Source organism: Heptranchias perlo, chromosome 35 (genome assembly GCF_035084215.1).
Source record: "Heptranchias perlo isolate sHepPer1 chromosome 35, sHepPer1.hap1, whole genome shotgun sequence".
Lineage (NCBI taxonomy): Eukaryota > Metazoa > Chordata > Chondrichthyes > Hexanchiformes > Hexanchidae > Heptranchias > Heptranchias perlo.
In genome coordinates, this window is record NC_090359.1 from 18,431,938 (window position 1) to 18,444,365 (window position 12,428).

At 47.9% G+C, this 12,428-nt stretch overlaps 1 protein-coding gene across 2 annotated transcripts in view; it reads right to left on the bottom strand.

Annotated features, from left to right (window-relative positions):
* LOC137302380 (phospholipase D1-like) overlaps positions 1-12,428 on the bottom strand; it is a 71,975-nt gene that overhangs the window by 17,979 nt on the left and 41,568 nt on the right. For both annotated transcript variants that reach the window (XM_067972005.1, XM_067972006.1), the window contains 7 exons: positions 12,177-12,235; positions 10,400-10,492; positions 8,588-8,740; positions 6,819-6,968; positions 5,569-5,652; positions 3,097-3,175; positions 1,931-2,041 (listed from right to left, as the gene is read on the bottom strand). In XM_067972005.1, the coding sequence (XP_067828106.1) occupies positions 1,931-2,041; positions 3,097-3,175; positions 5,569-5,652; positions 6,819-6,968; positions 8,588-8,740; positions 10,400-10,492; positions 12,177-12,235 (729 nt within the window). The remainder of the gene's footprint in view (positions 1-1,930; positions 2,042-3,096; positions 3,176-5,568; positions 5,653-6,818; positions 6,969-8,587; positions 8,741-10,399; positions 10,493-12,176; positions 12,236-12,428) is intronic.

The window sequence follows — 12,428 nt, forward strand, 5'->3', positions numbered from 1 at the left end:
ATCCCCGTAGCCCTGCACATTTTTTCCTTTCAAGTACTTATCCAGTTCCCTTTTGAAGGCCATGATTGAATCTGCCTCCACCACCCCCTCGGGCAGTGCATTCCAGATCCTAACCACTCGCTGTGTAAAAAAGTTTTTCCTCATGTCACCTTTGGTTCTTTTGCCAATCACCTTAAATCTGTGTCCTCTGGTTCTCGACCCTTCCGACAATGGGAACAGTTTCTCTCTATCTGCTCTGTCTAGACCCTTCATGATTTTGAACACCTCTATCAAATCTCCTCTCAACCTTCTCTGTTCCAAGGAGAACAACCCCAGCTTCTCCAGTCTCTCCACGTAATTTAAGCCCCGATATTTCAGCGATTTTTGCAGTGTGCAAAATGCCTGCTGTGTTTGCCTACATAATAGCAGTCGCTGCGTTGCAAAGCGATTGCTTGTATGTGAATTACTTTGCGACCTTCCTGAGAGACGGTGTAAACACAAGTCTTTCCTTCTGTCCTCCGCAGAACGGGACCTGCAGCAACACCTAATGCCAGGAGTCGGGAAACTGTTTAACGAGCCGCTCTTACCACTTAATCGTTTTTCGTTCTGTCCTTAAAGCAGAGGAGGTTAAGGGAAGATTTAATTGAGGTGTTCAAAATCCTGAAGGGTTTTGATAGAGTAAATAAGGAGAAATTGTTTCCACTGGCAGGAGGGTCGGTGACCAGAGGACACAGATTTAAGATAATTGGCAAAAGAACCAGAGGGGGAGATGAGGAGAAATGTTTTTACGCAGCGAGTTGTTCTGATCTGGAATGTGCTGCCTGAAAGGGCGGTGGAAGCAGATTCAATCGTAACTTTCAAAAGGGAATTGGATAAATAATTGAAGGGGATAATTTTGCAGGGTTATGGGACTAAGTGGATAGCTCTTCCAAAGGGCTGGCGCAGGCACGATGGGCCGAATGGCCTCCTTCTGTGCTGTATCGTTCTACGATTGTCAACTCATAAATGGATCAGGGGACTGAAAAATTGGTTCGGGCTGGGATTTTGGAACCAGGCTCCGTTTGGTGCTCTGGGCCTCGGTCAGTCTGACATCGATCCCCTGCCCTCCGTGGGCCCCATGCAGCACTCCCACTTCTGACCATATAAAGTACGGTAGTGTGATGGCGCTGGACTAGTCACCCGGAGGACGCGAGTTCAAACCCCACCACGGCAAGTTGTGAAAACAAATTTAATAATTCTGGTAAATTTTTGGGCTAGCACCAGAAGTAAACGGACGAACGAACTTGCATTTATATAGCGCCTTTCACGACCTCAGGACGTCCCAAAGCGCTTTACAACCAATGAAGTACTTCTTGAAGTGCAGTCACTGTTGGAAATAAGTTCAAAATAAAGCTCGTCAGGTTCACTAATGTCCTTCTGGGGAGTGGACCTGCCCAGTCTGGCCTGCACGTGATTCTAGTCCTACACAAGACTGTTGACTTCAATGCTCTCTGCGTTGGCCTAGCAAGTCACTCAAGTTGTAAAAACAACCGCTAAGGCCCACCACCTTCTCACGGCCACTAGGGAGGGGCAACGAATGCGGCCGTGTCGCCGTCTCCCACATCCCGAAAACAAAATCCGCAAATTGCGCACTTGCAAGAACGTCCGAGCCCTGAACCTTTAAAAAGGGGTGGTTTCGATTCCCAGAAGGTCATTAGTGAACCCGTTGAGTGTCCAGCTTTCACGGGCCTTTGATTCTGGTGCCAGTCGAAATTGGTTGAAAGCACGGGCCTGGATCAAACAGGGATGACAGTGAAAGTGGCACTCGGAGGCAGAGAGCCTCCACTTGACTGTCCCTTTCTCGATAGCTTTTAACACGACATAAAAACGCCATCGGCATCTCCAGCAGGGAGAAGACTGGAGACAAGCAACACTGGAAGAGGCTGAATTAAAGAGGAACCAAAATCTGTACCGTTATATTTGGGTGGAGAGATGTCAACGTCCTCTTGCTGTAGTCACTGTTGATGCCCAAGGCAAGTTCAACTTCCTTGTATAACAAGACAAAGATCTGCACGCCCTGCTCCTGAAAACAAAGACACACAAAAGGAGTTCCACTCGCCCTGCTTCAGAATCCTTCAAAAATCAACAGCCAGGTTATGGCTGCCCGTCTTCAGGCCCTGCAGAGGTACCTGAGGGTAGGGGATTCGCCTAAACCACCTGACCACGGAGGTCATCTACAGGTCCAGGGAGGGGTCACTCTGGCTCCCTGCCTCGTCCGTGCCCGGGTGGCCCTCGGAGAGGGAGGGTGCGGTGCCTCGACACGAGCAACAACATCCACAGGATGCACTGCAGCAACTCGCCAAGGCTTCTTCGACAGCACCTCCCAAACCCGCGACCTCTACCACCTAGAAGGACAAGGGCAGCAGGTACATGGGAACAACACCACCTGCACGTTCCCCTCCAAGTCACACACCATCCCGACTTGGAAATATATCGGCCGTTCCTTCATCGTCGCTGGGTCAAAATCCTGGAACTCCCTTCCTAACAGCACTGTGGGAGAACCTTCACCACACGGACTGCAGCGGTTCAAGAAGGCGGCTCACCACCACCTTCTCAAGGGCAATTAGGGATGGGCAATAAATGCTGGCCTCGCCAGTGATGCCCACATCCCATGAAAGAATTTTTAAAAATTACGATTTAGTTTTAGATTTCCGAAAGTTCCTCAAGAAAGTTCCTCAAGAAAGTTCCAGAAAGTTCCTCCCCTTAAAAAAAAACAGGGTGGGCACGTTTAAAATTGGTCTTCTCTCCTGAAGCTGGTGTGATTTCATAGTCAATGGCAGGACCCCAATATCTCGCCCAGTGGCCATTTTGTACACGAGAGACTGGACAGGATATTTGACAATTGCGGACCATCCAGCGGGGCCTAATCCTGTCCTCAGCTGATAGGCACTTTACAGCGGCAGGGAATAGCAAATCGGAACACAGCACATTGTAAAGCCAGCACAATTCCCAATCCTCTTCCTATCCCAGGGATGTCTGGGTCAATTGAACCCTCCCAGACCTCTGGAAATTCTAACTGCATTGTTATACTACAAATTGTGAAACTCGTGTTGTTGGTCAAGGCTATTGGGGACCTACCGCCTTGCGTTTCAGAACATTGTCCAGCCTCCAGTAGTTGTCCTTCGCTGGTCTTTTCAGGTAGACCTCAGGGCTCAGCCTGCAATGAGGGAAGACAATGCCACAAAAGTTCAATACCTTTCAGTGCAGAGCTTCCAGAACAAAAACCACTGAGTTCACACAGAAGGACGGTCTCATTCACACTGTCCGCACAGGCGGACGTTAATGTCATGACCAAGGCAGTACGATTGCTTGACCATTACGTCACTGCCAAGGTGACATCAACAGGAGGAGAAAGCTCCATTTGCCCTTTTTCCTTTTAGCTTCAGATCTCAGAACCTTACAGCGCAGAAGGAGGCCATTCGTCCCATCATGCCTGTACCGGCTCTTTGAAAGAGCTGTCCAACTAGTCCCACTCCCTCTGCTCTTTCCCCATAGCCCTGCAAATTTTTTCCTTTTCAAATTCCATTTTGAAAGTTACAATTCCACCACATTCCAGATCATAACTACTCGCTGCATTAAAAAAAAAAGATTCTCCTCATCTCCCCTCTGGTTCTTTTGCCAATTACCTTAATTCTGGGTTCTCCTGCCAATGGAAACACTTTCTCCCTATTTACTCGATCAAAACCCTTCAGATCTCAGGCTATTAGCGAATAGGTGAGTTTTTCCACCAAAAGCACAACATTTTAAATCAAACCTGGAGTAAGAGGGAGCATTGTTATCATTGAACAAGATAATAAACTGAAGGGAAAGTATTCACCATTTAGTGTGAGCGACTGCGTCTGATTTTGAGCAGTTTGAAAATACAAAAACAGACGAAGCAAAATTTAAAAATGGGCAAACATCACACAGAGATGTGCCATGTCAGGATATTGAACTGCTTTACATAAATTACATAGAATGTACAACACAGAAACAGGCCATTCGGCCCAACTGGTCTATGCTCCACACGAGCCTCCTCCCTCCCTACTTCATCTCACCTGATCAGCATATCCTTCTATTCCTTTCTCCCTCATGTGTTTCTCTGGCTTCCTCTTAAATGCATCTACGCTATTCACCGCAACTACTCGTTGTGGCAGCAAGTTCACATTCCAACCACTCTTTGGTTACAAACTTAAGAATTAAGAGCAGGAGTAGGCCATTCGGCCCCTCGAGCCTGCGCTGCCATTTGATAAGATCATGGCTGATCTGATTGTGACCTCAACTCTACTTTCCCGTCTACCTACTGTAACCTTTGACTCCCTTGTTAATCAGGAATAAAGAAGTTTCTCCCAAATTCCCCATTGGATTTATTAGTGACTATCTTATATTTACGATCCCTAGTTCTGGTCTCCCCCACAAGTGCAAACATCTCCACATCTACCCTGTCAAACCCCTTCATAATCTTAGATACCTCCATCAGGTCACCCCTCAGCCTTCTCGTTTCTAAAGAAAAAAGAGCCCCAGCCTGTTCAGCCTTTCCAGATAGTTGTAACCTCCCAGTTCTGGCATCATCCTTTTAAATTTTTGGCCAACCACCAGAAGTTTTCAAATCCAGCTCTTCCAGAATCTGGATCGGCCCAAGAACGCCTCGTGGCTGTGGTAACAGTTCCATTAAATCTCGACAGGCCCCATGAAGAAAAAACATCGGTGCCTTCCATGATCTCAACACCCACAAGTTCTTGAGGTCATGACCCACTCTTGGCTAACTAGTTTTGGTCCCATTAGGGCTTTTCCTACACATGAGCCCCAGTGATTGCCATGTCCAAGCGAAGCCCATCTATATAACCTCATCGAAGCATATTAAGTTGTTTCCAAGATCTAACACTGTTGCTAGACAGCAAACCTTGTAGATCTTGAGCGATGGTGGGCTGTGGACTCACCCCTATAATCGCCTCATGTTAGAGTCAGAGTGTAGAAAGGTAGATAGGAAACGAAAGAAAATATTACATATAGAACACCATTTGGGAAGGATGCCAAGGAGATTTACGAGAAATATACCAGGGATGAGGGACTTCAGTTATGTGGAGAGACTGGAGAAGCTGGGGTTGTTCTCCTTAGAGCAGAGAAGGTGAAGAGGAGATGTAATAGAGGTGTTCAAAATCATGAGGGGTTTTGATAGAGTAAATAAGGAGAAACTGTTGCAACTGCCCGGGGGTGAGTAACCAGATGACACGGATTTAAGATAATTGGCAAAAGAACCAGAGGGGAGATGAGGAGACATTTTTTTTAAAAACGCAGCGAGTTGTTACGATCTGGAATGCGCTGCCTGAAAGGGCGGTGGAAGCAGATTCAATAATAACTTTCAAAAAGGGAATTGGATAAATACTTGAATTGGAAAAATTTGCAGGGCTCTGGGGAAAGAGGGACTAATTGGATAGCTCCTTCAAAGAGCCGGCACAGGCACGACGGGCTGAAGGGCCTCCTTCTGTGCTGTATGATTCTATAACTCAAAAATGCAACGCAATGGACCGACGGTATGTGTGACTGAACGGAAAGAGTGTTTTCACTCACCACCAGTCTGCAATGAAGATCTCTTCCTTGGCTTGCTCCAAAGCATCGGCTACAGCACAGAAATACCCACTGCCATTCACAAACCTGCAAACACGCGAGACCAACATGAGAGCAAGCAGGCAAACCCCACCCCCCCAACTAAATTTCAACCAAGCAGCAATAAGAAAGTCTGGGCTTCAAACAAAGACATTCAAACAGGTGTCTAAGAACCTGCTTTCGTATTTCATCCACTTGCAATGTGGATGTGTTCCACTCATCGAGGGCAGCACTGACCAGTGTCTATTGCTCACAGTTCAGTGGGTAATGCCCTTGCCTCGGAGCCAGAAAGTCGTGGGTGTGTGGAAAACCATAAAGAAATGCCTGACCAAATTAACTCTGTAATACACCTAAACCATAAAGCTGACCATATTAAATGTAGAAATACTGAACAGTTACTTGACCATCAAAGAAGCAAAGCATGATGGATAAGTTGACCATGTTAGCTGACCAGCTGAATATAATAGAAAGCTTATGTTTTAAGTTCGCACCAAAGACACACAGAAGAGCTATTGTCTGCTTATGAGATAACTGTCTGACTTAACAAAAATGAATGACCATATAGCCTGGAGACTGAGTACAGAACTGATAATAAAGACAGTTTCTTAGGGGAAAGGCACTTTCCCAGACATTGCCTCGTGATGTTGAACAGGCATGGGAAACTAGAGGGTGGGTTCCCTATTTTTGATTGACTAACCACTTGAACCAATGAGAGTGTACATGTACGCCCATATTCAATGATAGACAGACATTACTAATTGAACTGTATAAAAGTTAACTGTTTCCTCTGCTCAGTGAAGAGGTGGTTCTAACCATGGTCTTAGAACACAGCTTCCACTTGAGCTCAAGTTTCTCTTAAATAAAATTCTTACTTGTCTGAAAATTAGCCCTCAAGCAACATCACAAACAGATTATGTGGTCATGATCGCATGGCTGTTTGTGGGATCTTGCTGTGCGCAAACTGGCTGCTGCGTTTCCCTACATTTAAAGTGTACTTAGTTGGCTGTAAAGGATGTCCTAAGGTTGTGAAAGGCGCTATATAAATGCAAGTTCTTTCTATACCGTGCGCTGGGTCGCCTCATTCTATCTCTATCTTCACTCCTCAGCCAGTCACAGTCGATCGATGGGAGCTGAACCCCTTATTTTTGCATGCCTTTACCCACAGTTGCGTTAAAAAAAAACTAAAAGCAGTGCAAGAGGAGGGAGAGATTTACCATCGGGCCTGGATATCGTGCCGGGCAGGGACGTAGGAATCAAACCGATGCTCGGTGAGAAAATCCTGGCCGTGCCTCTCTGCCAGGTTGGTTATTTCCTGTTTCCACCAGCACGCCTGACGATAACTGCTGCATTTAATTATCAGAGTCCTGGACGAGAAGGAAAATCAGAGTCAACAAGGGGGAGGAAACAGAGAGCTGGCCCGTCAGCCACTTGATTCCCGTCTAACCCCGGAGACGGACCAAGCTGAAGTTTTGGTTGGATCGATTAATAATATGGGAATCTGAGGCTCTCTGCCATTGTGTTAATCTCTGGCCTGATATCAAAAACAGGGAGGAGGGGGGAATTTTAACTCTCCAGGACCGGCGGGAGATTGGGGGGGGGTTAAATTGCTAAAAATGGGAAAGCCGATCTCAAGCCCCCATGAACACGCCTTAACATTAAGTTCAACAACTTAACCAATCACTTCCAGTCTCTCTCAGACGTTCTGTAACCATTGACAACTCCTCAGGATCCATCTTTTGGTTCCATTTTGTCCCATCACCACCACCATTTTGCCTTGGTCACTCAATCACTCCTGCCCTCCATCCTATCACTGACCTTTCCCTTCTGTTCCCTCTCTCCCGGCTCTGCGTTTGTTTAAAAATTGTTCATGGCCTGAAATGCTGAGGGCAATTTTAACCCCACAGGACGGGCGGGAGGGGGCTGGGACCTGGGACCTGGTTAAAGATGTGACACCCGTCCCCAACCTGCTGAGAACATGCCCACTTCCAAATTTTACCACGACGGGCTTGGGGAGCGATCCAGTGACCTGAGAGAGGCGGCTCAGTGATTTTAACATTTAAAATGAGGTTCCGTTGCTCAGATTTTGGCAGCCATTTCAAGTTAACGGCGGCAGGCCGGGCGTCCCAGTTTGAAGGGAGCAGCGAGACCCGGCAGGTAAGTGTTTTCTTCCCCAGCAATGCTCGTGAGCCAGGAGGAGCGGGAGCGCTTCCCCCACCCTGCTCCCCTCAAACAAACCTTCTGCCGTGATCTCCACCCCCACCCAAATCTTCTCCATTGCCGGGGACTGTCCCCAGTTGGCTTTCCCATCTGGCCGTGAGCAGCCTCTCAATCTGGCCGGCTGCCGGGCGGGGAACGGAGTAAAAAAAAAACGGAGGTTCTGCCGTTAAATTCGCGCCTTCCTGGTCGCAGACACGAGCCCCCCACCCCCCCCCCCCGTTCCCTCAGGGGATGTTAACTCGGTTTCCCTCTCCGCGGATGCTGCCGGGTGTTTTCCAGCATTTTCCGTTTCAAATTCAGAACGTGTCAGGAATCGCGAGCGGAACTTACAAAAAAGACACAGAAAGCGGGAACGCCTCTGACCAGTTCGAAGACCCTAAAACGTCACTTATAAACAAACATGCACGACGAGAATCTTGGATTTAGGTCTATAAATCCATCATTGGTACCGTTCCCCCTCCCACATCGGGCTCAGGTTCGGTGGTCCAAGGTCACATCGGAACAGGAGGAGGCCATTCAGCCCCTCGAGCTTGTTCCGCCATTCAGTGAGATCATGGCTGATCTGTAGCTTAACGCCACCTTGACGCCCCCACCCCCCCCAATCCGAGCCATCCACAGCTTTTTTTTTGGGGGGGGGAAGAGTTGCAGATTTCCACACCCCTTTGGGGGGGGAAGAAATGCTTCCTGACGTCACCCCCCGCCCCACCGAACGGCCCCAGACGTACAAACGGGCTACAGGGCAAGCGAAGAAGACGAGGGTTTGAACCTGGACAAGTTTTCGATCATCACTCCGTATTTCGTGCCCGTGTCCTTGCTGCCGACTTGGACGTTGAATCCTTTGTCAAACAGCAGCACAAAGGAGATGACACCATTGCAAGGCCTCATGTACAATAGGAAGGAATCCTTAATGACAATCCACCTGCAAAGAGGACAAGGCAAAATTTAGCGGCCCTTGTGATGAATATTTTAAACTGAACCAATTCGATAAACTTCAAATAAATAATCAGATTGATTAATTACTAAATTAATTTGAAGACAGTAGAAAACAGAGAGCAGGGGTTAAAAGTATTTACACAGACAGGCGGAAAACGGCCTTCCGCGGGGATCGGTGCTGTTGTTCACCATTTACATCGACGGTTTGGACTCGGGAATCGGATGTACAATTTCAAAATTTGTGGATGACAAATTTTTGGGGCGGGGGAGTAATAGTTAATACTGAGAACTGCGACAAAATACAAGAAGACGTCAATAATAAACTTGCAAAATGGGCATCTAAATGAATTGCAATATGAATAATAAATGCTGTAAGGAATTCGGGAAACTTCTTTACCCAGAGAGTGGTGAGAACGTGGAACTCGCTCCCACATGGAGTAGTTGAGGCAAACAACATAGATGGATTTAAGGGGAAGCTCGATAAACACATGAGGGAGAAAGGAATAGAAGGATATGCTGATAGGGTGAGATGAAGAGGGGGCAGGAGGAGGCTCGTGTGGAGCATAAACTCCGGCTTCGACCAGTTGGGCCGAATGGCCTGTTTCTGTGCTGTAAATTCTATGTAATTCTACGTGATATGGCAGATTACAAGCAAGGGGAGTAATAGTATGAGTGGGATTTACAACTGAGCAAACTCAGGCCAAGTTCCGTTCCACAGCTGCCGATAACAAGGAGGACTTTGGCTCCAGGCACTGAAGCTCACCGGCAGGTTTGACCTTTGATCTGACTCCTGGCAGTTCACAGGAGACTGGAGTCGGAGACTGGCATGGCCTGGGTTGTCTTCAGTCTCGCCTGCTTCTTTGGTACTGCAGTGGGGGGCTGGGGAGAAACTCGAACTCTGCAGACTTTTGTTGGAAGTACAGAACACATAAGATGAAAGGGAACAGCAGATCGCCATCTAGTACTGCATGGTGTCAGTGTCAGCTCTTGCAAATGTACAGCATATTCAGAGTAAAAGGGAACGATTCACTCCTGTCTGGTACTGTACGGCCCGTGTGTGTCTCAGTGTCAGCTCCTGTACATGTACAGTACACAGTGGGTAAAAGGGAACGATTCACTCCTGTCTGGTACTGTACGGCCCGTGTGTGTCTCAGTGTCAGCTCCTGTACATGTACAGTACACAGTGGGTAAAAGGGAACGATTCACTCCTGTCTGGTACTGTACGGCCCGTGTGTGTCTCAGTGTCAGCTCCTGTACATGTACAGTACACAGCGGGTGAAAGGGAACGATTCACTCCTGTCTGGTACTGTACGGCCCGTGTGTGTCTCAGTGTCAGCTCCTGTACATGTACAGTAGTGGGTAAAAGGGAACGATTCAGTCCCATCTGGTACTGTACGGCCCGTGTGTGTCTCAGTGACAGCTCCTGTACATGTACAGTACACAGCGGGTGAAAGGGAACGATTCACTCCCGTCTGGGACTGTACGGCCCGCGTGTGTCTCAGTGACAGCTCCTGTACATGTACAGTACACAGTGGGTAAAAAGGAACGATTCCCCCTTTGTCCAACACAATCGATTCATACGTATACATGGGCTAGTTTTTAAAAAAAATTGTTTGACATGAGGAGGACGACATCTCTCACTAACCTCTTTGACCATTGGTAGCAGACTTGGTGCCGCCCACAGCAGTTTAAGCCGGGAATCCTGTGGCCTCCAGACCGTTTCACAATCATCCCCTCCCTGCCAACAGCAACAGAGCATTAAATCCGATTCAGCTGGTGTCCATTTCCTGTGGCTCGCTCCCATCATCTTTAATCAGCAAATCTTTCTGAAACGTTTGTCCTGCATTTACAAAAACGCAGCTCGCACCAAAAAGGCACCAATGCAATCTCGGTCATTTCGGATTTTGCAATGGCTCACATCTTCCATATTCTTCCCTCTCTGCAGCCACAGAGTCACCACCCCTTTTCAAAAAGAATATAACCTCCAGGGGTGCATAATGAAGTGGACAAGAGAGTATAATGACCAGGATATTTAGAGGGGCCTTTCATGACCTCTGGACGTTCCAAAGCACTTTACACGCAATTAAGAACTCTTTTGGAGGGTAGCCAGTGTTGTAATGTAGGAAACGTGGCAGCCAATTTGTACACAGCAAGATCCCACAAACAGCAATGTGATAAGGACCAGATAACCTGTTTTTTTTTTAAGTGACGTTAGTAGAGAGGATAAATATTGACCAGGACACCGGGGAGAATTCCCCTGCTCCTCTTCAAATTGTGGCCGTGGGATCTTTTCCGTCCACCCGAGAGGGGCAGACGGGGCCTCGTCCGAAAGATGGCGCCTCAGCGCTCACTCAGTACCACACCGGGAGCGTCAGCCTCGAATTAGCGCTCATGTCTCTGGAGCGGGACTCGAACCCGCGACTTTCTGACCCAGAGGCCAGAGTGCTACCCGCTGAGCCACGGCTGACACCTGGATACACGGGGGTGGGAAAGAACTGACTTCATCGTGTGATCAGTTCTGCCAGGCAGTCAGCCATTTTGATTTTTTCCCGCTGTTGCTTAAGCCTTTGTCAATCACACCAAATCTCTCAATCAAAAAGAACCGGTCACCGCAATAAATTGCCCGTGAAGCATCAAAAAAAAAGAAAAAAGACCCCACGGATTTAGCAGTGGGACCAACGCCAGCGCAGATAGGTCGCAGAACCTCCCGCAGTTTGCTTTGTGCCCGTTACACGCCTAAAAAACAGACCGTAGAAAAGATACAGCACAGAAGGGGGCCATTCGGCCCATCCTGTCCGCGCCGGCTCGAAGAACAAGCCCATTCTAGTCCCACCTTCCAGCACCCGGTCCGTAGCCCTGCAGGTTACAGCACTTTAGGTGCAAGTCCAGGTACTTTTTAAAAAGAGTCGAGGGTCCCTGCCTCAACCACCAATTCGGGCACGAGTTCCATACACCCACCACCCTCTGGGTAAAAAGGTTTTTCCTCATGTCCCCTCTAATCCTCCCGCCAATCAGCAAAATCTAGTTCTTGAGCTCTCCGCTAGGGGAAAACAGGTACTTCCTGTCTACTCTATCTGGGGCCCCTCATAATTTTGTACGCCTCAATCAAGTCTCCCCTCAGCCCTCAGCCGCAACCATTAGCAATTTCTTACCCTCCCCCACCAGACGAGTCTGAAAGCAAACTGCCACCTGCTGACGAAGGCAAGCTGCAGTTCAACTGTGCCGAGAGACAATTTGAAGAGGTGGATCGCACAGTTGATCAAGAGGTTTTCCGTTCACAAAATGGAGTTTGGAAACAGAATTTTGCTCAAGAAGCTAAAACGAATAAAATCCAGAGCCCAGTGGGGAGCGAACGGCTGTGAACCCCATGGATCCCTAACAAGTCTTCCCATTATGGCCACTGAACAAACCAAATCACTCACAAGCCTTTCGGGCCCAAGTCTTGAATGAAGGACAGTTCACTCACGTCCAGGAACGCCATCTAGAATTAAATGCAACTCTGTTAGCCACATATTAAATAAAATAGAACCTCTGATGCCAAATCAAGATTGCATTCAAGAGGAGACAGAAGCTGATTACCGCCAGTCTGGCTCTTGATTGATTGTTCCGAGGACCACTAAAAGTTGAACCAATAAATTCCTGAACGTTTTATGGGCGAGGATTCAGTTAAAAAC